This window comes from Drosophila miranda, chromosome XR (assembly GCF_003369915.1).
Source record: "Drosophila miranda strain MSH22 chromosome XR, D.miranda_PacBio2.1, whole genome shotgun sequence".
NCBI classification, from domain to species: Eukaryota; Metazoa; Arthropoda; class Insecta; order Diptera; family Drosophilidae; genus Drosophila; species Drosophila miranda.
In genome coordinates, this window is record NC_046674.1 from 11,059,999 (window position 1) to 11,081,783 (window position 21,785).

Consider the following 21,785-nt stretch of genomic DNA (forward strand, 5'->3'; position numbering starts at 1 on the left):
TCGACTGCGTAAAAATCAACATTCATTTTTTGCAGTGCATTCTGGAGATCATACTGGGTGAATGATCACTCGTGCTCATTCTCCTACAGTTATTTCATTGTAGAAAAGAAGCAAAGTAGCAGCCGAGCAGAGCGGAGCGAGAAGCACTTTCAATGTCACTCTCACTCTCGTACGCATGCGTAATGGCATGCACTTCAGATTTCGCTCAGCTGGCTTCGACGCGCTCTCTGGCGCTGGTGCTCGTGCTCACTTTACGTTGCCGTTGTAGCATCAATGGATTGACGTTATACTGACATTGATCATTTAACTGTTGTTCCCAGTCCGAGCGTCATCGGGAACGCATCGCGTCGCGCTTTCGTCGTCGTTTGACTTTATTTTAGGTCTTCACCTCACTTGCATCCAAATCGAGGGAGGGGTGCGTTCATAATTGCTGTTTCGTTATAATTTTTGGGTTCATTCTTTTGGTACTCGTATTTTTAGCTGGTCTCTCGGTCAATGTACACTTTCGGCCGAGTTTTTTATGGCGCTTACCCGATCGATGCAGTCGTGCTCGTGTCCGTGCCTGTCGGTGCATTTCTCGCATGCGGAAACGTTCTCCGGCCCTCGCGTCGTATACGCAACGCTGAGTCGCAATTGCATTTCTCCGCCTAGCCTCACGTTTGAATACGCTGTTGCGCCTCGCGCCGTGTCCTTCGGAATGTGCATTTTTTCCCGCTGTCTCTACTGTCACTTAATCGAGCTAACGGTAAAGGCACGTTCGTCTCGCAATTTTGAGGCTAGCCGAGAATTTGCAAAACTTGTGGAGGGAGGAATGTGGTCGAATAGTTTGGCCTTTGGCTAAAGTATGCATTTCATTAGTTTTATGTTGTTGTATTTTAAATCTGTCCAGCAGCTCTTCTCATTCATAAATACAATTTCACAACCTGATTTAAGAAGCCGCCAGAAAACGCCACCGGCACTTGCGCACCATGTCAACGATCTCCAAGCAGCCTACATGCTTGGGCATACCTGGGCACGCACCCCGCCTGTCTCCCCCCATCATCATTTGCCGTTGCCCAAACAGCCGAAATTTAAGAATACGAATTCCAAAACTGGTTCTCGTTCTAATACTCGTAGAGATAGCCATCGCCGGTGCCGAATCTGATTCCGATATTCGTGCAGTCTAGACGAGCATTGGCTTGGTCCTTCCTTGGCAACAAGAAATGAAAAGGGAATGTCGCTTCGTATTCCGAGAAGGGGAAGCATCAGAGGTTCAGTTCAGGAATGGGGACTGGGACTGCGACCTGGAAGGGACAGAGCAGAGCAGAGCAGAGAAGAGAAGACCCAAGCGTGTGAGCTAGTGTTTTTGTTTTGATGCTGATGGCCTGTTCTTTGAACTGAGGGCGAAAGTGGTGCGTCACGTCATCTTCAGTGTCGTGTCTGACTTTGCCGGCGGCTTTGGCTTTGGCTTCGGCTTCGCCTTCTTCGCAGAGATTGTCGTTCACCTTTGCTATCTTCCTTTTTTCCTTTTGTGTGGCATGCGAAGAAGGGTTTCTCAGTGCACATGAGTTCAAAAAACTTTGGCATTTCCTTAGGAAACGATCGTGTTTCAAATTAGAAACCCTTTCCAGGGATCGCAGCCGATGGTGGGGGCTATTAAATACTCTTTCACAAACAAATCCACAAATATGGTCAACTGGGGCCTGAGTGTGGGGAGTCACTCTGAGTCAGCACGAATACTACGATTGGTTGAGTCATGACTAATGCCCAATTTATTAGCATAGCAACATAAATGAATAGGCCTTCAGCCCAGCCTCAGTGACATTCTTCATTTAAAAGCGAAACGGATAAATACAGTGCTTTTTGTTCCCGCCAGGGGTCGCAAGAAACCCTGTAGCGCCACCTGTTCGGGCTGCAGCTGTAAACACAATCAGCTGTTTGCCTCATAATAACTCATTTTTGTACAAAATGTTAGCAGTAAGAAAAACACGAGTTTTCGGCAACCTGAGCTGGTCCCGTTGGAGGAGCGATGCAGCGAAAGCCACCACAGATTCCGCCTCAACATTGGGAGATGCAAATAAACGGCAGCAGCTTCTCAACGAGCTGGCAGAGCCACTGGACCAAAAACGCCGGCCGGCCATCGATCCCAAGGAGACAAGTGTGATGCTGTTCCCTGGCCAGGGAACCCAGTATGTGGGCATGGCCAAGGATCTGTTGCGGTTTCCGGGTGCACGGCATATATTTGAATTGGCCAACCAAGTGTTGAACTATGATCTGCTGAAGATCTGCTTGGAGGGACCACGTGAGAAGCTGAATCGCACGGAGCATGCACAGCTGGCTGTGATGGTGTCTTCACTGGCAGCGCTGGAGCAGCTTCGCGAAGAGCGACCCCATGCCATTGAGAACTGTGTAGCAGCTGCTGGTTTCAGTCTGGGCGAGATCACTGCCCTGGTCTACGCCGGAGCGATGCCTTTTGATAAGGCCGTGAAGCTTGTTCAAGTGCGGGCCACAGCAATGCAGGCTGCCTGTGATCGGGCAGCGGGAGCCATGGCCATGACGTTGTATGGACCGGATACGAATCTGGGCGAAGCCTGCGCAAAGGCCCAACAATGGTGTCTGGACCGAGGAGTGGAGTCGCCCTACTGCGGCATAGCTAACTACATGTACCCGCACTGCAAGGTCGTCGCCGGCAATGTGGAGGCTCTGGAGTTCCTCGAAAAGAATGCCAAGGCTCTGAAGATACGTCGCATGAAGCGCCTGGCTGTCAGCGGTGCATTCCACACTCCTCTCATGCAGAGCGCTGTCGAACCGTTTACCAAGGCGCTCAAGTCGCTGAGTCTGCAGGATCCCATCATCCGAGTCTACTCGAATGTAGACGGCAAGCCATACCGGCATGCCAAGAACATTCTAATCCAGCTGCCGAAGCAAATCGTCCGGCCTGTTAAGTGGGAGCAGACACTCCACGAGATGTACGAACGGAAGCAGGGCGCCGACTTTCCGCGCACCTTCGAGTGTGGTCCCGGCAAAGGTCTGCTCCAGGTGCTTGAGAAAGTCAATGCCAAGGCCGCACAGTCCTGCCTAAATGTTTCAGCATAAATAAGATTCGAATCCTCTTTTTATAAAAATGTATTTTCTTTGCTAGCGGAAACAGAAAAAAAAAGTTTAAACAGATCTTAACTTTTGTCATCTCTGGTGCGCATTCGATGGGCAAATGCGGCACCCTTGTTCTTGCGGAAGCTCTCAAAGGGATCGTTCAGGTTATTGCCGACACCCTGATGGAAACAGAAATCATTGATTAGTTATTCGAGGGTTTTCAGAGGGTTAGCCAGGTTTCCCATCTTTGTACCTTGTACATGTCGCGACGATCGCGCACTTCGCCGCCCGAGATGGGCGCATCTATACCCTGATTCTTTGAGCCCAAGCCAGTTCCGGTGCCCGCCCATCCCATTTTCATCAGCATTTGATGGCCTTTATTTGTCTCCTCAATGAACTCCTGCGGCTTGGGAAAGTTGCTTCCCCTGAAAGTCACAGAAGAATAAACTAAAAATAAGGAAATGCAACTAAGGATGAGAATCATCTTACAAGAAACTCGGAGGTGTTGGGGATCTGTCCCTATCCACACGCCTTGAATTGTTGTTGCCATTGTTGCTATTGGAATTATTGCGTTCAGCACGATTCTCACGGTTGCTGCCGCTGCTATTGCTATTGCTGTTGTTTTCACGTTCATGCCGCGGAGATCGGTTGCGACCTTTCCGACCGCTGGCACCGTTTCCGCCCCCAGTACGATTGCGGTGCGGTGGCGGCGTTAACGTCCGCTCCACTGAGCGAGAGCTCGACCGTGAGCGGGTCCTTTCACGACGCGGAGGTGTATGCACTGGGGATCGACTGCGACTCTGTGAACTAGATAAGAAAATTCAAGAGAATCGATCGTATTCTATAATGACTTAAATCAGGAGATATTTTTGTGAATAACCAACCGATAGCATCGCTTATTGCCTTTCTTGGGCTGTGGCTTCTCGAGCACAATGGGACTGGGGGAGCGTGACTTTTCCCGTATGCCTTCCTTGATGTCTTCTTCCTTCTTCTTTCGCGCCCCGTTCTTCACCTTGTAGTACTCGTACAGGCCTAGCTTCTCCCAACCCTCACTGGAAGACGAAAGCATAATGAATCCCATGTCTAAGAGTCTAAGTGTACAGCACTTACTTATCCCTTGGCCGATCGTGGGAAGGCGCCGCATAGAAAGCATTCAATGCATTCGTCAGGCGCTCGCTTTGCGGCGCCGGTGCTGGAACCCGTATATCCGCTGGATCCAGTGACTTGTAGTTGTAATCCTCCAGCCGTATGAGGGGAACCATTAGAGCGGCGGGCAAGTCGTAATAAGGCGCTGTGGGTATCTGTGGCTCGGCCAGAACGGCAGGATCTATCATTTCACCTTCACCTTGCTGATGCTGCAGGAGTTGGCCATCTTCCAAATGGTGCTTTTGCTCCGCATGAATGTCATCCGGATGTTGTGTGATAACCGCTCGAATAGCTGCGTTTAGCGCATCCAAATCCACTGCATTTGGATCGACATTTCCTTGGGCTTGTCGCAAACTTTGTGGATATCCGGTTAGTTGTTGCTGCTGCTGCTGGAGCTGTGGGATTTGATGCTGAAGCTGTTGTGGTATTTGCTGCTGAAGTTGTTGTGGATTTTGCTGGGGCTCGTCGGGATGCCGCTGCTGTTGATGCTGCAGCTGCATCACAGCCTGAATGGCTGCATTGAGCACGCCCAGATCAACGGGAGGCTCATTATTAGCCCCCTGTCCGGGCATTTGTCCATACTGCTGTTGTTGTTGCTGCTGCTGCTGTTGCTGCTGTAGGGCCGCTGCCACCTGTCCATGCAAGTGCATAGGCCCTGCAAAGCCTGGCGGCGGCTTCGACATGTCCGGAATGAAAAAGTTTGGTCCCCGTGGATCTCCGAAATGATTACCCGACTGCTGGGGCGGTTGTTGTTGTTGCTGCTGCTGGTGGAAATTGGCACCTGCATATATGTTGTTCCCAGCTTGAGGATGCGGCGCCTCATTCGGTGGTGGCGTATTCATGTGTTCATGCTCTCCGGGCATGATTAACCGATGGGACATTAACGATGGTATGTTCTTCTGTGGCGTTCCGGGGACCTGTTGTTGAAGGAGCTGATGTTGCTGTTGTACCTTTTGTGCTGCCATCAGTTGTTGTTCGAGCTGCTGCCTTTGTGGCTCAAATTGTGCAATTTGCTGGCTGGCATGTTGGATAAATATCTGATGCTGTTTTTGGTAGCTAAAAAGGAGACATCGAAAGGTTTGAAAACTACACTTCAAACCATTCTGGGGGATGTACTCACTTGTCAAGGGTGGCCTTGGTGTTTTGTGTGAACTTGGCTGCTATATCGTGATTGGAGTTCTGCAGATTTGTTTTGTACTCCTGCATGGACGAGTCTGGCGATTGCAGCTTCGAGATGACGCAGGCATCAAAAAACTTCGCCTTGGACTCCCACAGGGACAGCAGCTTGGCGAGCTTCTGGCGCTGATCCATGCTGGCGACTATAGGGGAAAAGGAGAAAGTAAATATTCAAATTAAAAACGAATAATCTTTGTTATACATACTTAGATCTGCGCTGCAGAACATCGGTATGACGACGTTCTCTAGGCTGTTCTTCAAGTCGTTGATGTTTTTGCGCATGCTGTAAATATATCGTGACGCTTAAACAACATATATCCTGGCGATGACACACACACATGTCTCATGTCAACGGTCCAGTGGGTGTCTGTATCAGTATCTGTATCTGTATCTGTGTCTGCCGTCTAGCCCCGTCCCTTTCGGTTCCGTCCTGTCCAGCCGCTGTGTAAGCCAAGCAACAAAGCTGAATTGTGGCTCTCTGTTGCTTGGCTCCCACAGTTTTGGGTGTGTTTAACATACTTAAGGTTGATTGGGCGAACTTACCAATGGTGGAGTATATCATTAACTAAATATATAAGATGCAATTTTTGCTGAAACGTTGAACCATTGACCAAAGCCCTAAAAATAAATTAACAAACGAAAAACATATTTTTCTAGTTTTCTGTATGCACAACAACATTTTCCAAAATGAGTTTGTTGTGCATGTATTGTGAATATTGTTGTGTTAGTCTGCGTCCTTTTTTTTTTGTATTTGTTCTTCTTTTTTGATTTTGTTTTCTCTTGTTTTACTGATGATTGGGGTCTGGTGTGTGTTAAAGATAAGCTTCCTTAAATTAAATGATATATGGGTGGGGAGGTTGGTTTGTTTTCTGTGTGTGCTATTGTGTGTGGTGTGTGTTGGCCTAACTATGGTCTAGAATTCCAGATCAGATCTCATAACTATCATCGAATCATAATCATAATCATAAGCAACGAATCAATCTCGAGGCTCTCTGGGGGAGTCTCTCGCAATCGCTCGTTCAATCGAATCGATCATCTCTCTTGTTTGCGTTTCGACATTTTGTTTTGTCTCTTTTGTCTCGTTAATATTTTCACTCGTTGAAAGAAAGAAACACAATTTCATTAATACATGTGGAGGATCATTAATTATATAAACTGAGGCATACTTCTTTAAAAGATATTGTAAAACGACATTGATTTTTGCGCTGTCGGTTGAATGCTGTAAAATCCAGTTCTTGCCTAAAATTGCAATATCAAACAGGTTACTCATATTGTCATTGTCACTGGGCATTAATAAGTTTATAATTTATAAAAAACATACATATATCAAATATTTAAATTAATTAAAAATTTCTTTGTATGGATCATTAAGTGTGTGTCTGTGTGTACGTGTGTGCATATGGAGCATACATTTTCGCTAGCTTATCATCTATGAAAAATATCAGTAACGAAGAATCTAATTGCATGCGGGCCGAGCTGCCGGAGCCGCCTGGCCACCGCACACTCATATTTACCTGCGGAGATGCTGTCCTTGGTGCATGCATCGATGATCGGCTGCAGGACTCCATCGAAATCACGAAGAACAATCCCCTGCTCGCCGGCCAGCTGCTCCAGTTGTGCCGTCTGCGCAGTCGCGATTGCCTCCTCGATCTGCTTCGTCTTTTGTGACATCAGCGCCTATAGGGTTTCATTTGGTTGGTTGTGTTGCGATTTTAGTTCGAATTCGTAGGTTTGGTATCAGTTTGGGCATATTTTTGTTTTGTTTTGTTTTTTGTTTTTTTGGGCACACAAAGGTATATTTTTGCGGTTCGACAACGAAACGATAGTTTCGTTTTAAACAAATTTGAATTTGGGTGTTTTTTTATACATTGTTTTTTTGTCAGTTGGTATGAAGAGTATTTTTTTATTATTATTTTTTTTTGGTTTATGTTTCAAAAAATATACAATAAAGCAAAAATTAATGTAGCATTGTAGATTGTAGATTGTTAATTCAATAGTAAAATCAAAATGAAAACAATATAGAGAATGTATTTGAGTAAAGCTGAAAGAACACTGGAACGCATCCACACTTGCAGAATAAATACAGAGAGGGGAGATCGATAGAGACCGAAACACTGACAGTAAAGGTATAAGAAAGTAAGCAGCCCACAAGTTGATGATGTTCGCCGGAAAACGAAGGAAACATACAGACGGTATAGCCAAACACTTCACAGAGCTTCAAATTATCAAACGACTTTTCGGGCTATCCTTTACAAAAGTTAATAAAAACTTCGGAAACTTTACAAAAGAGACCGTCATATAAGTCATGCCATTGCCATACTCGTATGTTGGGAAGCAATATTGAGAGATCTCATCTCCAAAGAGGTAATAAATCATTTAATATTGAGGATCCGTATCTGGGACTCAGACTCAGATTTTGAAAAACAAGTGAGATTGATTGGCTGTGAATTACAGTAGGGAAGCAGTGTACCCTTGCGTACACACTTTGTACGCTCTGATCTCTTTGAAAAATGCTTGCAACAATACATATATATATATATATATAGATATCTGGCCCACTACCAGATCCCATTATCAATGTTAATTTACCGTATGCTGTGCAGAGAGATTCGCTTCAGATTGCTTGATTTGCTCCCGCAGTGTGTTCTGCTGCATCTTGATGGCATCCAGTTGGGCCGTCAGGTTCAGGGTAAGTGGCGGGCCGTTGGCTGGCTGATTTTTTGTCGGCGTTCCAGGTCCGGCATTGTTTGGCGGCCATAAATGCGGTGATTGTTGCTGCTGTTGTTGCATCTTGTCTTGTGCGTTCTCGTGCAGATTGTTTGGAGCGGGCGGGTGCTGTTGCTGGTTATTTGGTGGTGCGTAGTGGGAAGGTGCTTGTGCCTGCTGCATCGGCGGCGGATGTTGAAGATAGTGTCCGGACGCTGGGCCCCCTGGCAGTTGTAATGGAACGCCTTGTTGCTTCAGCACTGGGAAACGGCAATCGTCAGAACGTCGACTACTAAAAAAGAGGCTCTCTCCACTCACATGCTTGCTCGGCTGCCACACGACATTGATAATAGTTTGCAAACTCGCCTCCGTACAGGAACTCAAATTTTGGGTTGTTTTGCTGCTTTTGTTTGGTGATTGCTTCGAACTCGGGCCCATTGCGCGCTACGAACTCGGCCAGTTTATCTATTATATTGCGTAAATTCGCATCTGAAAGAAGGCAATTTTGTATATCAAATGTGAGCTGAGCCCATAAATCACTACACGGGCGTGTGTGTGTGTGTGTGCTAGAACTCGTCTGACTGGGCGCCGTGTGCTCCCTCCATCCGACCGGCGAGCCTCTTCAGGCCAGTATTTACCTCTTGGCGGCTGTCCATCCATCTTGTTGCAATTTTTACTATCAAACTTTCTTGCAAATGACTAAATTCATTACTTCTTGCGTTTTTTCAGCGGCACTTTTCACCTAGATCTTCTTCTTGTTGTTGCAATTTGCGACGCCATGTTTACAATCGATGGTCGACTATCGATACTATCGGAAAGCAATATAGATATCACCACTACTTTTTTTGTCAATGGAAACACTTAAAACTATAAAACTATATCGATATATTGACCAGCTCTAGAATGGGACTCATGTTGTTGCTACCGATTCATGCCCGATTCAAAGAGAGTGAAGAGAGCCTTAACCGATTTGAAGAGCTCAGTTCGGCCATCGATACTATCGACTGGATGCATAGTAATATCGATATCACCACTAATTTTTTTGGGAAATAGAAACACTAAAAACAACGTAAACAAATGCCGCGAGTGTAAAATTAGTTAAAGAGTCTTTTTTCAATGTAGCGGAATCTACACACTTGTGGGTAAATGATGTAACCTAAAGATCGGCATGTCAAATCAATCTTGTAAACGTGGAATCCCTCACATTGCGTGGCAGTAATCTACGCGGCAAGCACAGCATATGTATAACTCTCTGTGATACAGACACAATCTTCGACTGAACAGAATGGGTGACGGTCAAGCCGGAAGCGTTATCAACATCAACGGGAGTGCGAGTGGGCAGCAGGCTCCGACATCGAATTCTCCGACCTTGACGAGAAAGTCGTCATCATCGGAGCTTCCGCCGGAATTGCGGATCCTGTGCTTTGATCTGACGCACTACAATCAAACAACGCAGTTTCTGCTGAGCTGTGCGGGCGTCTTTATACTCTACATCCTATATGGGTATCTGCAGGAACTTATTTTCACAGTGGAGGGATTCAAGCCCTTTGGCTGGTTCCTCACACTCGTCCAGTTCGGGTACTACATTGGCTTCGGCCTGGTGGAACGCCGCCTGGAGGCCTACAGATCGGGTCGACGTTCATTGTGGAACGTTGAGCCGGCGCCACGTTGCATTCCCATGAAAACCTACCTGGTTCTGGCTGCTCTAACCCTGGGCACCATGGGCCTGTCCAACTCGAGCCTGGGCTACCTCAACTATCCCACCCAAGTGATCTTCAAGTGCTGCAAGCTGATTCCAGTGCTTGTGGGGAGCATCCTTATACAGGGCAAGCGATATGGCCCGCTGGACTTTGCGGCCGCCTTCTGCATGTGCATCGGTCTGGCATGGTTCACCCTGGCCGACTCCCAGATGACGCCCAACTTTAATCTTCTGGGAGTTGCTATGATTTCGGGAGCTCTGCTGTGTGATGCGGCGATCGGCAATGTCCAGGAGAAGGCCATGAAGGAGCACAAGGCTCCTAGCAGCGAGGTGGTCTTCTATTCGTACGGATTGGGTTTCGTTTATCTGTTTGTAATCATGCTGGTCACGGGAAACTTTTTCAGTGGATTCGCCTTCTGCTTGGAGGTCAGTATAAGGCGTATTCACTACTACATAATTTACTATTATTATATCAATCGTTTCAGCATCCCCTTCAAACCTTCGGTTACGGGTTCCTGTTCAGCCTGTCCGGCTACTTGGGCATACAATTTGTATTGGCGCTGGTGAGAAGCAGCGGTGCGCCTATAGCTGCCACCGTGACAACCGCACGTAAGGCTGTGACCATCGCTTTTTCCTTTGTGCTCTTCAGCAAACCCTTCACTGTGCAGTGAGTAGCATTGAATATTCTGGTTTTCTCCCTACTCATCATATTTCTTTATCCAGATATCTTTGGTCTGGTCTGATAGTTGTGCTCGGCATCTATCTTAACGTCTACAGCAAAAAGAACAAACTGACGTTTGCAGACATCCGTTCCAGGTTTAAGCAATTCGGCTTCAGGCTAGCACGGTCACCAAGTCGCAAATTCCTCATCGAAGTATAATTTGAATACCAAAAATAAGCACTACTTTTTAGTCAAACCGGAACAACGGCTTTCTATAAGAAAGCTATGTACTACAATTACTTAATTATATACTATACAAATCAGCTTCTAGTTTAATTAATCTCTATCTATCCATGTCCAACTCCATTACGCGCTTGAACAGATCCTGCCGTTCCTTGGCAGACTCCACTTGTCCCATCACGCGATCCAGGAACTGCTTCTGATGCTTGATGATAAACTTGTTGCACTGTATGATTGTGGCGCCAATGTATAGAGTGCGGAACTTGGCACGCACGTCGCCTATCTGAAACTTCAAAGTGTGGGGCCATGTTTCAAATAATTCGATTTTTTACTTACCAGAGTAATCAGCGGCAGCATGCTCGACACGAAACGCTGGCCACGATGCAGACAGCGTATAATGGCTATTTTGGTGCGTTCATTGCAATATTTTACACGAAATCCATGCTCTATAATGCCGAGTCCGTAGATGCCATAGTATTTCTCCACATTCTGCAGCAGGCACTTGGCTAGGCTGTGATCGTTCAGACGGAGGGTCTGCGTGGGTGTATAGGGCACAATTTGCACCGCTATGTATCTGGTTGAGTAAAATACCTTTATTGAAAGCCATCTTTATTTGTTTAATACATTTATTTACCTATTTTTGATTCGAACCATGCCGTCTTGCCACTTATCGATAAAATATACCGTCCGACCCTCAGAAATATTCCGAAACATACCGTCTAATTTTCAAAATATACCGTAAATATACTGACGAATTCAAGTTCTATTTTACATATTCCTTGTTTTTTATATTCCGTGGATTATTACTAACTATATAGAACATTTATCCATGCCTACATAATTTTATCCAATTAATGAATCTATTTTCTACTTACTGGTATTCTTAATATGCTTGCTTTTATTGGATTTCTATATAACGTTAAAAATGAAATTTAATAGATTGATGAAATGGCGCTGCCAGACATGCTAAAACACGAAGTATCGTTGCATACGAATAATTCGTAAAAAAATATTTTTTAACTATCTCGACGACCTACCCTATTTCCGGTGTTTGACTATGAACTAAATGCAGCCACTATCAAAGTTAAGTACGTCACCTATCTGTAAATCTCGTTTATCAACAATTTTTTAACGTTATCAGTGGTAATATGTATACATATAGTATTAGATGCTTTCTAGTGATTAACCTCACTGCAATCGTTCGATGCCCACAGGGTTTATTCTTCCGCCGATCTATTATTTTTTGTGAATAGATTTTTTTTAAATGCTCCGTTTGACGAGAGCTGCCAGACAGCTGAAAAACGATATTAATCGAGCATATGGAACTGCGATCTTCAGAGCGAGAGAGGAGGTTCGGTTACATTTAAATATTTGAATGAAAACTAGAGCCTCTGTTCCGATTGTTGTTTGTTGAAGAGTGACTTGTAAGGTGTGTTTCTGGGTTGTTGGGCCGACGCACACAACATAACTAATTTGCATGTGTTGATAAACACACACCTTTGCGGAAGTAAAACAAGAGCAAAACACGACTTTAGCGTTGGCCTGTTTGGAAAAAATCAGGTGTGCTTTTTAATACAAATCCGGCTTCAGATTGATATTTTTGTCAAAATGTTTTGCCAAAAGGGCTGGAAGGGTGGCAAAGGGCATCTCAGTCAAGTTTTCCAGCTGTTAAGCCTCTTTACTGTGCAAGATCTTTACAAACCGGTAAATGGTCCCGAGACGCTTCTCCATATAAACAACTACACAGACATCTTCCTACATTCATATGTATAAACGATTTTGTAGCTTCCAGCGTTCGCATATCAAATTTGTTATCAGTTTGCGGTCGACTGTCGTCGGGTTCGGTTTTGTGCAATCCATTAATATAACATTTATTTGACCGCAAAGGTAATTGAAAGCAGCTGGAAAGCCAGCAAGAAAATGTCCAAACAGACGCAATCGTCGTACTTTGTGGGTGTGGACGTGGGCACGGGCAGTGCAAGGGCGGCTCTGGTGGCAGCCAATGGCCGGGTGGTGGAACAGGCGGTGCAAGAGATCAAGACGTGGACGCCGGAGCCCGACTACTACGAGCAATCGACCGAAGACATTTGGTCTGCAATCTGTAAGGTTGTCAAGGTAATAAAGGCGCCTCATTTGATAACCTTTGGCAGAGATTAGATTAACCTAACCTATCCCGATTTTACAGCATGTCATTGCTGGTGTCAAAAAGTCACAAGTCAAGGGCATTGGCTTCGATGCCACCTGCTCCTTGGTCGTCCTGGGCCTGAACGGATTACCGCTGACAGTCAGCAAGTCTGGTGAGGAGGAGCGGAATGTCATTCTCTGGATGGATCATCGGGCCGATAAGGAGACGGCAGAGATCAATGCCAAGAAGCACCCTCTGTTGCAGTACGTTGGGGGCCAGGTCTCCCTCGAGATGGAGGTGCCAAAACTTCTGTGGTTAAAACGAAATCTGTCCAAGACTTTTGGCAGCATCTGGCGAGTTTTCGATCTGCCCGATTTTCTGACCTGGCGTGCTACTGGCGTGGACACCCGATCCCTCTGCTCGGTTGTCTGCAAGTGGAACTATGACGCGGCGGCCAATAGCTGGAATGAGGAGTTCCTCTGTGGCGCGGGACTGCAAGAGTTGACTTCAAACAATTTTGAAAAGCTCGGCAGCGATGTCCAGCCTCCTGGCAAGCGCGTGGGCAAGGGCCTCTCTGCCTGCGCTGCCGAGGATCTGGGCTTGTCTGTGGGAACTGTGGTCAGCACTTCGCTAATCGATGCCCATGCCGGAGCCCTGGGTATGTTTGGCTGCCGTGCTGGTAGCTCTGAAGATGTCGACGATGTGCAGGGGAAAATGGCCCTGATAGCTGGAACCTCCACCTGCCACATGAGCATCACTCGAGAGGCCTGCTTTGCTAAAGGAGTTTGGGGTCCCTACCAGGACGCCATTATACCTGGATACTTCCTTAACGAAGGCGGCCAGAGCATTGCCGGTCATCTGCTGGATCATGTGCTGAAGTCTCACGAATCCTACGTCGAACTCAAGGAATTGCTGGGGGAAGATAAGTATGTATGAGTACATTATATTAAAAGTTAATGAATTATAATTCTATGATATCTTGCAGAAATATTTACCAGCATCTGAATCAGCTTCTGCCTAAGCTGGCAGCTGCCCGTGGCCTTAGCGAAGTGTGTTGTCTCACCCAGGATGTGCACGTCTGGCCGGATCTGCACGGTAATCGTTCGCCCGTGGCCGATCCCACACTGCGAGGCATAGTAGGTGGCCTAGAATTTGGAGTTGATCCTACAGTTAACACATCGTAATGCCGATTGTTTCTTCACAGATCACGGGCCTGGATATGACTCGTGGAATTGAATCTCTGGCCATTAAATACCTGTCCTACATTCAAGCCCTGGCTGTAAGTACTACCCGGTACGCGAAAAGCTTAGGAATATTTCAGTTTTGTGGCGTGTGTAACACCCAGAAGGAAAGGGTTTCCGACCCCATAAAGTACATACATATATGTATATATTCTTGATCAGCATCAATTGCCGAGTCGATATAGCTATCTTTGTCTGTCCGTCTTGTCTGATATCTAGATATCAGAGACTATAAGGGATAGATCAATCGAATTTTGTGTGCAGACCCCTGTGATATTACACTGTTACAAGTTCGTGTCCAAATTTTGCAACGTCCTAAAGAGCAAAGTCTGTGGCACACACAATTTTGATGACACGAGAAAACCGATAGCGCAGAACCACAGAGAATGATCACACCTATCATATCATTATTACAGCTAGAAGGATGTTGGTGTGAAAGATGAAAGAGATTGAAACAGATGTATTCAGGTGTTGGTGTGAAAAGTGAAACAGAGAGAGACAGATATAGCGGAATAAAAAACAGTGGAGGAAAAATGGAAACAGATAAAATATTCGAAAGTTCTAATAAAATAATGCATTAGCATTAATAAACGAAGTGCAAAAATTAGCATTAGAAAATAACCACTACTAGTTCCTCTCTTTCTCTCTATGTTTTTCCCACCTCTTATTACAAAAGCGAGCAAAATTCAAAGAGTCCGCGATGAGATTCAGAAAGTTTAAATTTGTCACTTTAAAGAACAGCGATACCAAAAGGGAGACATAGAGAGAGTTCCAGCGGAAACGTATAATTACGTAAGCAAAATATTGTATAAGTTACGTAAATCAAAAGCTCACATATATTCCGTCTAAGTACCGGGTATAAAAGTAGAGAGGCGGACCTTGCCATGGCTCACAACGTTCCTGCTCTTCTAATACAATATTTTGTTTCAGTACGGAACGCGTCACATCATTGAAAACCTATACCAGCACAAGCGGGCACCGTTCCAAACGCTCCTGTTCTGTGGCGGTCTGGCCAAGAATCCGCTGTACGTGCAATGCCATGCCGACATCTGCAACTTGCCCGCTCTGATACCGGATGAACAGGAAATGGTTTTAGTGGGAGCTGCTGCCCTTGGAGCTGCAGCCGCTGGCCACTTTGATAGTGTCGAGGTGAGTGGCACAAATATTCTGCCCAATGTGTCACCAAAATAAGGTTCTCCATTTCTACAGAGTGCCTCGAAAGCCATGGGTGGCACTGGACAGTTAATGGAGCCTAATCGCCAGACTTTGGAGTTTCACAATCGCAAGTACAAGGTGTTTCTTCGACTGCTGGAGCATCAGCGGCAGTACAGGAGCATTATGAACGGAGAGGATCGTTAAAACTTGTCAACACTATAATAATTTGTAATATATGCTTTACATTGCATAGGTACACGTGATTTCTGATTTTTGTCTGTATGTCTAAGCGGTGAAGGCCGCGGATCTGGACACGATTTTGCCGCGACACACGGGGCAGTCAGTGGCAATGTGGGAAGAGCAGTCCTCGCATAGACACACATGGCCACAGGGCAGTAAAATTATCTGAAAGACAATGTCGCAATGTTATTGATTATGATGTAAATGTTATTACAGAGTTTTCTGTATTGCATCCACGTACCTCTTTAGGATTTGTTAGGCAGACAACGCATAGCTGATCCTCGGATAGTGTGAGGGGACGACTGCGGGCACGGCGTTCGCGACGCTCTGTTTCCAGGCGGTTGTGTATTCTTGCCTCCTCCTTCTGCTGCTTTTTCTTGCGATATATTTTTCTTGCTATGAGGCCGATTAGGAAAGCTGATACGGCGCCACAAAAAGCAATCTTTAATCTGAAGTGTGATTAAAGTGTGTGTTAAAGATGTAAGTCAATTGAGGTGCGTTCCACTTACATCGATGTCCATTTGGCGTCCTCAAACCGCTTAATGAGGGAAGATTTTGTGGCGGTGGTCAGAAATAGTCCTCCTTCCGGTGAAGGTTGCATACGCAATGAGTTTCCATCCAGCTCTAGCTTTCCGATGGCTGTCAGGAAGCTGCCCTCGCGCAGAACTTCCTCCGTGGTCTGGAGGCCTTTTTGTCGTACGCCACTGAAGAATCCGAAGATGTGGTCAAAGGCGGAGAGTGTAGAGGGCTCGTAGCTGTCGTAGACAACGTCCACATCAAGAACAGCTGCGCTCAGGACATCCACAATCTCCACGCCATGCTGTTGACTGCGCAACTCGAAGGGCATCTCGTTGGTAGATTTATGCAGAAGCCTGCGCTGCTCCATCCACAAGCCGGAAAAGCCCCGGGATATCCGGTGCTCGTGGAGCTTCACAATCTGCAGCACTCCGCTGACACTGGGAACCAGCGAGCTGCGCAGGGGCACGCCAATGGGCGTGACAGTGCCTCGGATCACCGCATATGGTATACTTTTGGTCTGTTGGCGTTCAACAATGGATTTGAGATCTCCATCGATGTTGTATTGCGGTGCAGTCTACGTAATACCAATGAAAACAGGTGTTTCTGATGACAAAAACGTGCTCCTACCTTTAATAGTTCTGCAACCCTCTTGTTGTACATATATTTACGTACGCAGAGGCCTAAAATAAATAAATCCACGCCGAGGGCAACAGATTCATTTAGAATATCCATTTTCGGATGTATTTTTTACTTGACTTTAATATTCGGTGTAATACTACTAGCTAGCTAGGATCCAAGCACTGAACACATAATTTGATAAGATAAATGAATCAATTTTTTACAATATTCTGATATTTTGCCTTCTTCTTAAATGGATTATTTATTTGATATGGCTTTGTCAACAAAAATTTATAAAATTAATATTACCAACCAGATGCTACACGTTTTGTTACATGGCAACTATATATTTATGTAATTATCCACAGAGTAGCTTGAAAAATTATCGGTATTTTTGTGTGATAATGGCCACATGACATTAAACTCTGCAAACTAAATATCGGCAAAAACGGAGATATTTTGGAAAGCATATTTTAGGAAAGCAATTTTGCTGCCAGCCAGTACAATATAACGGTATTCTTTGGCTTGCATTTTGCCGAAGTAGGTTTCTCTCGCTTCGTTTTCTGGTCGTCTGGTTATTTGCTATACTATCATGCCAAATCATCAGTTGAAGAACTGAGCTACTTTGAGCCTAGTACTCCGATCCGAAAAAATGTTTGCTAGCAGCAAAGTGTCACCAGGTGTGCATTCTGTATGGTTACACTGTTGAGTCATCTGTGTTTTGTTAATAAATTGACCTGAAGTCTACAGTCTAATGTCATATTACCATTATCAACAGTATTTTGAAAAAATATCGGTATTTTTTTGTGATAGGCGGAATGAATTTTGCCGTTACTTACCTTTTTTTAAGGTAATAGAAATTATGGAAAATATAAACAAACAAAAAATCCCACCAGAAGAAAGACATGACAAAACACTACATCTATTATTAAAAATAACCTGACACTTGATATATCGATTTTTCGATACATACTATCGACTTGATCAGCTGAGCAGAGTAGTGAGCGCCCATTTCCAAACCACATTGTAGGCTATGACAACTAAACTTTACCAATTTTCTTCAGAAAAGGAGAACTTTTCTCAAGTTTTGTAAAAATAAAGTACGAAGACTAGCAACTGTAACTCATATCAGTTTTAATCATTGCACGGTGATAATGGATTGGATTACGTGTAAGTACTTAATGCTATGCTATCCTTAACAACCATATTTCACCATTCAGGGCTTGCCAATAATATTGTCGATTGTGAATAACGTCGTCTTTGATCGGCTGTTGGCTGCTGTTGTTCCGGTGCCAGGTGCTGGAGCCGTATTGCTGGGCATCAGATGTTGGAGCCCCTTAAATGCATCGCTTAGTCCTGGGAGCCGGTGGTTGTGCGTCGGCGTGAAGGCGCTCGGGGAATGTAATTCATCGTGCAGGGCCGATGCACTATCCGGGACGTTCTGAGCTGTCTTGCTGGAGCACGGACTGTCCGTGGATGCATCGCCATCCACCTCGGCGTCGACGTCTGCGTTGGATTCTCTAACCACCGTGGAAGCGCCTGGAAGTTGGCGCACCCCACTTGCCTCGCCATTAAACAGGCTGTTGAAGCCAAGGGATACGGATAAGTACTGACGGTGCAGATCCGTGATGCGATCCGAGTAGTTCGGCCTCTCGTTGCAGAAGATATCAAAGTCGTTCAGTGAGTCGCTGGGCGATCTGATTTCCGCCGTACTGCTGCCATCCGTAGCATCCTGACGGAATCAATAAATCAATTTGATTACTTTATCCAGCATCTTCTGCAGCCTCTCCTCTTACCTTGCCCGCATCCCGTTCATAGCGACTGGCGTTGGTGCAATGCCTCTGCCTCCGGGTCCGACGTCGACGGTAGTTACCCTGTTCGAACATGTCCGAGGCGGAGGCATCCAGCATCCAGTAGCTGCCCTTTCCGGCGCTATCATTGTCATCGATGGTGTTCTTGTCTCGCGGCACCTTCACAAAGCAGTCGTTCAGCGATAGATTGTGTCGGATGGAGTTCTGCCAGCCCTGTTTGTTATCCCGATAGTAGGGGAATCTAAAAGAATCGAAAATAAAGATCAATAATCAATAATTAATAGTCAATCTATGCAAAACAGCCTTCAAGTTAATAAAATTTAATTTAAATAAGAATTTTAAACTGAAAACTAGATAAAATTCATAGTAATCTTGATAAAGTGATCCAAAATTGACAATAAATATTGGGAAACCGATCTTTACTGCTCTGTTCTGATATGACACGATTTATTTTGACTTTCGAGAGCTTGTTTCAATTCGAAAACCTTATTTTTAATATACCAGATTCCTTATAAGAAATAATTATTTTATGGCAAAGATCACACAGAGATAATTTAAATAAATATCTACGTCAATTTTACGTGTAATCCTTTCAGATATTTACCCAATTTTGAACATGATATAGTAGGCTAATGAATGTATGGCTGTTCCTAATTAAACTCGGAAAATTATGTTCAATATTTCACCGCTAAAGTCCCAGATTATGCCAATGCTTTTTCAACTGTTTTGAAATGCGTTTTCACATACAAATGTACATTTAATTTGTATACAGACTATATATTTGTCTATTTAAATTATATATAAAACTGGAATGCTGGCATTGTTTATTTTCGCATTGTTGACTTAGACGACTGCCAACTAAAAGATTTCAATGTTCATGATAAAGGAACTTGAAGTCTTTCATAAATGAAACATTTAGTATAGCCAAGGAATTTGGGCAAAGAAATCAATCTTTCCCACAAATGTAGTAACTTAAGCAGTTTAAAAAAGAACAGATCTATGGGACTGCTTTTTATAGATATCCTAAAGTACATTCTTTGAACTTACTTATCCATGATAAACTTGTAGATGCCGCTGAGGGTCAGACGCTGATTGGGTGCACTGCTAATGGCCATCGCAATGAGAGCAATGTAGGAGAACGGAGGCTTCTCCGGCCGATGGGTGTTGTGCAGGAAGGATATGGGCAAAGTCCAGATATTATTGTGCAGAGCTAGGAAGTTGTCGATGCCCTGGTAGTAAAAGGCCGATGGGAACGAGCTGCACATGAGACTATCCATCCCGACGGCACTTGTGCCAAGTGGATTGGCACTGGTCCGAAGATACTCGGGATTGGCCAGCAGAGAGTTGACCAGGTCCTCGTTATCAGGCAAAACCGAACCATTCGAATAGCATGATGGTAACATTTTTGAAAGCACTCCTTATAACTTTGGTTTAGTAAAAAAAAAAAACTTTCTTCAAATCACTATTAGTACTTTTATTGGATCACTATGAGGACTTTCTTTGCGTCCTTTGGACAACGACTACACTTCACTTTTGTATTGGGTTTGTCTAGGATCTTTGTCCCGCTTTTCAGGCCCATACAAAAAAAAATTCGAAGTTCTGTGCGATGCGATGCGAGCGCGACTATTCGTTGCGTCAGCCAAGAAGTCCGATCGACAAATGAATGGACTTTGTGGGCTGGCTACGGATACGTAGAGCTACGTAGATCTCACTTGTAATTCCTCAGCGAGAGTCTGTCGGTGTGTGAGTTTGGGGAACACCGTATTGGACTATAAATACGGACTATATCCACACATGTTTAAGTTCCTAGAAAGAACGAGGGAGAGAGAAGAAGTCTCGGGTCGAGCAGCAGTTGGGGGGGTGTTCAATCATGACTTAAGGGAAGACTTTATGAGACCAAAGTTCGTTCACTACCCATTTACACATTTAATTGCATTCCCGTTATAGCAGTATTCCATTGAAAGATTTTACCATTAGTTAGACCTAGCGATGGGATGACCAGTTATTATTAACAGTTATATATTTTTCAGCTACTATCTCTGTCATATCCATGGCCTGCTGCAGTCATCTGTTTGGCTGATCTTCGGATGTGGGCGGTTCTCACAGCGATTCTCCTGCTCGTTCCATGTTTATTTATGGAGAGATATTCACAGCGAGATTCGTTTCTCATTTGCCTGAATTTTCCGCTGTGGGAGGAGCCAAGATCTCATTCAGTGTGTGTGTGTGTGTCTGAATGTTTTCAATGTGTTTACAATTATATGGAAAATATGATTTTTCAACAAATGAAAATTCAGCACGCTCACACACATGACGAAGTGCGTTTTTATTGGATTTGTTAAGGCGACTAGATGAAGGGCTACCTCTACAAAATGTTAGCCAATATCAAGACATATGTTGTGCAATTTTTAACGTTTACATTAAAGGATATGAAAATATCTTCAAACGTGCAATAAAGGAAGGAAAATTGTATGTTTTTTTTAAGCTATGAGGTCATATTATCACCATCTATCAATGCCTTGAATCCGCATCTATCAGACATCCGTATAGTTTTCTGTAGAGTAAGAGATTTTCTACCACTTTGCAACCATCCAATATGCTTAAGCTTCTCTAAGTTCCATTTAAAACAAACATAAGAAGTATCTCAAAGAGTGCCCAAACTCAATTGGTTTGTAAACATTAAACTGGAAATCATGGCAAACATTATTCTAATCAAAATATTTCCCAAGAAGTACTTTAAATACTACACCCGATTACAGCTGCTGTCTCGCGGAAGAACCAGATAATGACAGGAGAGAGATTGGTTTATCTCCACACAGCCTCCTGACATTGCTATCTGGTAGAATTTCCTTTCCAATTTTTACGACTTCTCAGAGAGAGAAAGCAAAGAGGAGAGTAAACGGGGTGTAGTCAAGTACGCAATTTTTGAAACGAAAGTCTTGGTCTATATCTTGAAAGGTCGTAAAATAATTGTGTATACATTTCAAACAGGACTACGATCGATTTTTACGATTGTTCTGTTCTCAAGTAGAAAGCAGAGATCATTTGAAAGAAATAAAAACAAAATACTCGTACCACATACGGAATACTGAAAGACCAATTGAAGTTGTAGCAGCAACAGTTCCGTTCCCACATGTGTGGAAGATGCCACAAAGGATTTTTCACGCTCTCTCTCGCTTTATTCAAATTTTACGATCGCTTACCGCTGGAAAAATGGGTCATAAAACAATGGGTTATCCTACGAGTATGCCCCCGACTGATCCTCCTCCCAGTCACCCGGCCAGAGTCGCTAGACAACCCACTCCTCCGCCCTGAGGGCCACACATTGGAGAGATGTCGCTGGTCCCGGCTCGGATCGGATCGGCTCGGTTCGGCTCTA

At 44.7% G+C, this 21,785-nt stretch overlaps 7 protein-coding genes and 1 long non-coding RNA gene across 10 annotated transcripts; 4 read left to right on the forward strand and 4 right to left on the reverse strand.

Annotated features, from left to right (window-relative positions):
- Nucleotides 1-1,900: 1,900 nt before the first annotated feature.
- On the forward strand, nt 1,901-3,150 carry LOC108152041 (probable malonyl-CoA-acyl carrier protein transacylase, mitochondrial). Its single transcript, XM_017281040.2, has one exon. It carries the CDS (start codon nt 1,948-1,950, stop codon nt 3,073-3,075), a length of 1,128 nt encoding a protein of 375 aa, XP_017136529.1. The 5' UTR covers nt 1,901-1,947; the 3' UTR covers nt 3,076-3,150.
- On the reverse strand, nt 3,088-8,890 carry LOC108152038 (calcium homeostasis endoplasmic reticulum protein). 3 transcript variants are annotated; one of them, XM_017281036.2, is made up of 13 exons: nt 8,739-8,888; nt 8,419-8,589; nt 7,984-8,360; nt 6,909-7,071; nt 6,561-6,633; nt 5,938-6,012; nt 5,601-5,677; nt 5,339-5,537; nt 4,183-5,274; nt 3,957-4,124; nt 3,562-3,879; nt 3,326-3,497; nt 3,088-3,251 (listed from the first exon to the last, which is right to left on the reverse strand). In XM_017281036.2, the coding sequence occupies exons 1-13, from the start codon at nt 8,758-8,760 to the stop codon at nt 3,153-3,155; spliced, it is 3,006 nt and encodes a 1,001-aa protein (XP_017136525.1). In that variant the 5' UTR covers nt 8,761-8,888; the 3' UTR covers nt 3,088-3,152. The 3 variants fall into 3 exon arrangements, with proteins under 3 accessions (XP_017136525.1, XP_017136526.1, XP_017136527.1); XM_017281037.2 differs by lacking the exons at nt 6,561-6,633; nt 7,984-8,360; nt 8,419-8,589; nt 8,739-8,888 and having other exon boundaries at nt 6,909-7,033; XM_017281038.2 differs by lacking the exons at nt 3,088-3,251; nt 3,326-3,497; nt 3,562-3,879; ... (2 more) ...; nt 5,339-5,537; nt 6,561-6,633 and having other exon boundaries at nt 5,660-5,677; nt 8,739-8,890.
- A 229-nt stretch (nt 8,891-9,119) lies between these two features.
- Nucleotides 9,120-10,783, forward strand: LOC108152040 (adenosine 3'-phospho 5'-phosphosulfate transporter 2). Its single transcript, XM_017281039.2, has 3 exons — nt 9,120-10,225; nt 10,285-10,466; nt 10,523-10,783. The coding sequence occupies exons 1-3, from the start codon at nt 9,386-9,388 to the stop codon at nt 10,677-10,679; spliced, it is 1,179 nt and encodes a 392-aa protein (XP_017136528.1). The 5' UTR covers nt 9,120-9,385; the 3' UTR covers nt 10,680-10,783.
- LOC108152042 lies at nt 10,680-11,437 on the reverse strand. The gene is made up of 3 exons (XM_017281041.2): nt 11,335-11,437; nt 11,037-11,274; nt 10,680-10,983 (listed from the first exon to the last, which is right to left on the reverse strand). The coding sequence occupies exons 1-3, from the start codon at nt 11,412-11,414 to the stop codon at nt 10,804-10,806; spliced, it is 498 nt and encodes a 165-aa protein (XP_017136530.2). The 5' UTR covers nt 11,415-11,437; the 3' UTR covers nt 10,680-10,803.
- Nucleotides 11,438-12,293: 856 nt separating this feature from the next.
- LOC108152776 (FGGY carbohydrate kinase domain-containing protein) lies at nt 12,294-15,471 on the forward strand. Its single transcript, XM_017282356.2, has 7 exons — nt 12,294-12,404; nt 12,588-12,815; nt 12,886-13,751; nt 13,811-13,961; nt 14,030-14,104; nt 14,997-15,215; nt 15,276-15,471. Exons 1-7 carry the CDS (start codon nt 12,309-12,311, stop codon nt 15,423-15,425), a joined length of 1,785 nt encoding a protein of 594 aa, XP_017137845.1. The 5' UTR covers nt 12,294-12,308; the 3' UTR covers nt 15,426-15,471.
- Nucleotides 15,422-16,943, reverse strand: LOC108152778 (mitochondrial E3 ubiquitin protein ligase 1). Its single transcript, XM_017282360.1, has 4 exons — nt 16,608-16,943; nt 15,971-16,554; nt 15,703-15,910; nt 15,422-15,626 (listed from the first exon to the last, which is right to left on the reverse strand). The coding sequence occupies exons 1-4, from the start codon at nt 16,710-16,712 to the stop codon at nt 15,507-15,509; spliced, it is 1,017 nt and encodes a 338-aa protein (XP_017137849.1). The 5' UTR covers nt 16,713-16,943; the 3' UTR covers nt 15,422-15,506.
- A 70-nt stretch (nt 16,944-17,013) lies between these two features.
- On the forward strand, nt 17,014-19,221 carry LOC117186688. Its single transcript, XR_004471635.1, has 2 exons — nt 17,014-17,768; nt 17,819-19,221. It is a non-coding gene; the product is annotated as an uncharacterized LOC117186688 (long non-coding RNA).
- Nucleotides 17,716-20,716, reverse strand: LOC108152777 (fork head domain-containing protein FD2). Its single transcript, XM_017282357.2, has 4 exons — nt 20,444-20,716; nt 19,457-20,392; nt 18,395-18,650; nt 17,716-18,330 (listed from the first exon to the last, which is right to left on the reverse strand). Exons 2-4 carry the CDS (start codon nt 19,810-19,812, stop codon nt 17,815-17,817), a joined length of 1,128 nt encoding a protein of 375 aa, XP_017137846.1. The 5' UTR covers nt 19,813-20,392; nt 20,444-20,716; the 3' UTR covers nt 17,716-17,814.
- Nucleotides 20,717-21,785: the final 1,069 nt, after the last annotated feature.

Bases quoted from the DNA above. Each gene is read 5' to 3' on its own strand.
- LOC108152041 (XM_017281040.2), top strand. From the start codon at position 1,948: ATGTTAGCAGTAAGAAAAACACGAGTTTTCGGCAACCTGAGCTGGTCC.
- LOC108152038 (XM_017281036.2), bottom strand. From the start codon at position 8,760: ATGGATGGACAGCCGCCAAGAG. The intron at 7,072-7,983 runs GTAAATTAACAT...GAAACCCTATAG, and splicing joins ATCTCTCTGCACAGCATACG to GCGCTGATGTCACAAAAGAC. The intron at 5,538-5,600 runs GTATGTATAACA...TTTCCCCTATAG, and splicing joins GTTCTGCAGCGCAGATCTAA to TCGCCAGCATGGATCAGCGC.
- LOC108152040 (XM_017281039.2), top strand. From the start codon at position 9,386: ATGGGTGACGGTCAAGCCGGAAGCGTTATCAACATCAACGGGAGTGCG. The intron at 10,226-10,284 runs GTCAGTATAAGG...CAATCGTTTCAG, and splicing joins GATTCGCCTTCTGCTTGGAG to CATCCCCTTCAAACCTTCGG. The intron at 10,467-10,522 runs GTGAGTAGCATT...TTCTTTATCCAG, and splicing joins AGCAAACCCTTCACTGTGCA to ATATCTTTGGTCTGGTCTGA.
- LOC108152042 (XM_017281041.2), bottom strand. From the start codon at position 11,414: ATGTTTCGGAATATTTCTGAGGGTCGGACGGTATATTTTATCGATAAG. The intron at 11,275-11,334 runs GTAAATAAATGT...TTACTCAACCAG, and splicing joins ATGGTTCGAATCAAAAATAG to ATACATAGCGGTGCAAATTG. The intron at 10,984-11,036 runs GTAAGTAAAAAA...TTGAAGTTTCAG, and splicing joins TGCTGCCGCTGATTACTCTG to ATAGGCGACGTGCGTGCCAA.
- LOC108152776 (XM_017282356.2), top strand. From the start codon at position 12,309: ATGTTTTGCCAAAAGGGCTGGAAGGGTGGCAAAGGGCATCTCAGTCAA. The intron at 12,405-12,587 runs GTAAATGGTCCC...TTGACCGCAAAG, and splicing joins TGCAAGATCTTTACAAACCG to GTAATTGAAAGCAGCTGGAA. The intron at 13,962-14,029 runs GTAGGTGGCCTA...GTTTCTTCACAG, and splicing joins ATCCCACACTGCGAGGCATA to ATCACGGGCCTGGATATGAC.
- LOC108152778 (XM_017282360.1), bottom strand. From the start codon at position 16,712: ATGGATATTCTAAATGAATCTGTTGCCCTCGGCGTGGATTTATTTATT. The intron at 15,911-15,970 runs GTAAGTGGAACG...ATCACACTTCAG, and splicing joins GACGCCAAATGGACATCGAT to ATTAAAGATTGCTTTTTGTG. The intron at 15,627-15,702 runs GTACGTGGATGC...ATTGTCTTTCAG, and splicing joins GCCTAACAAATCCTAAAGAG to ATAATTTTACTGCCCTGTGG.
- LOC108152777 (XM_017282357.2), bottom strand. From the start codon at position 19,812: ATGTTACCATCATGCTATTCGAATGGTTCGGTTTTGCCTGATAACGAG. The intron at 18,651-19,456 runs GTAAGTTCAAAG...CGATTCTTTTAG, and splicing joins TACAAGTTTATCATGGATAA to ATTCCCCTACTATCGGGATA. The intron at 18,331-18,394 runs GTAAGAGGAGAG...TGATTCCGTCAG, and splicing joins ATGAACGGGATGCGGGCAAG to GATGCTACGGATGGCAGCAG.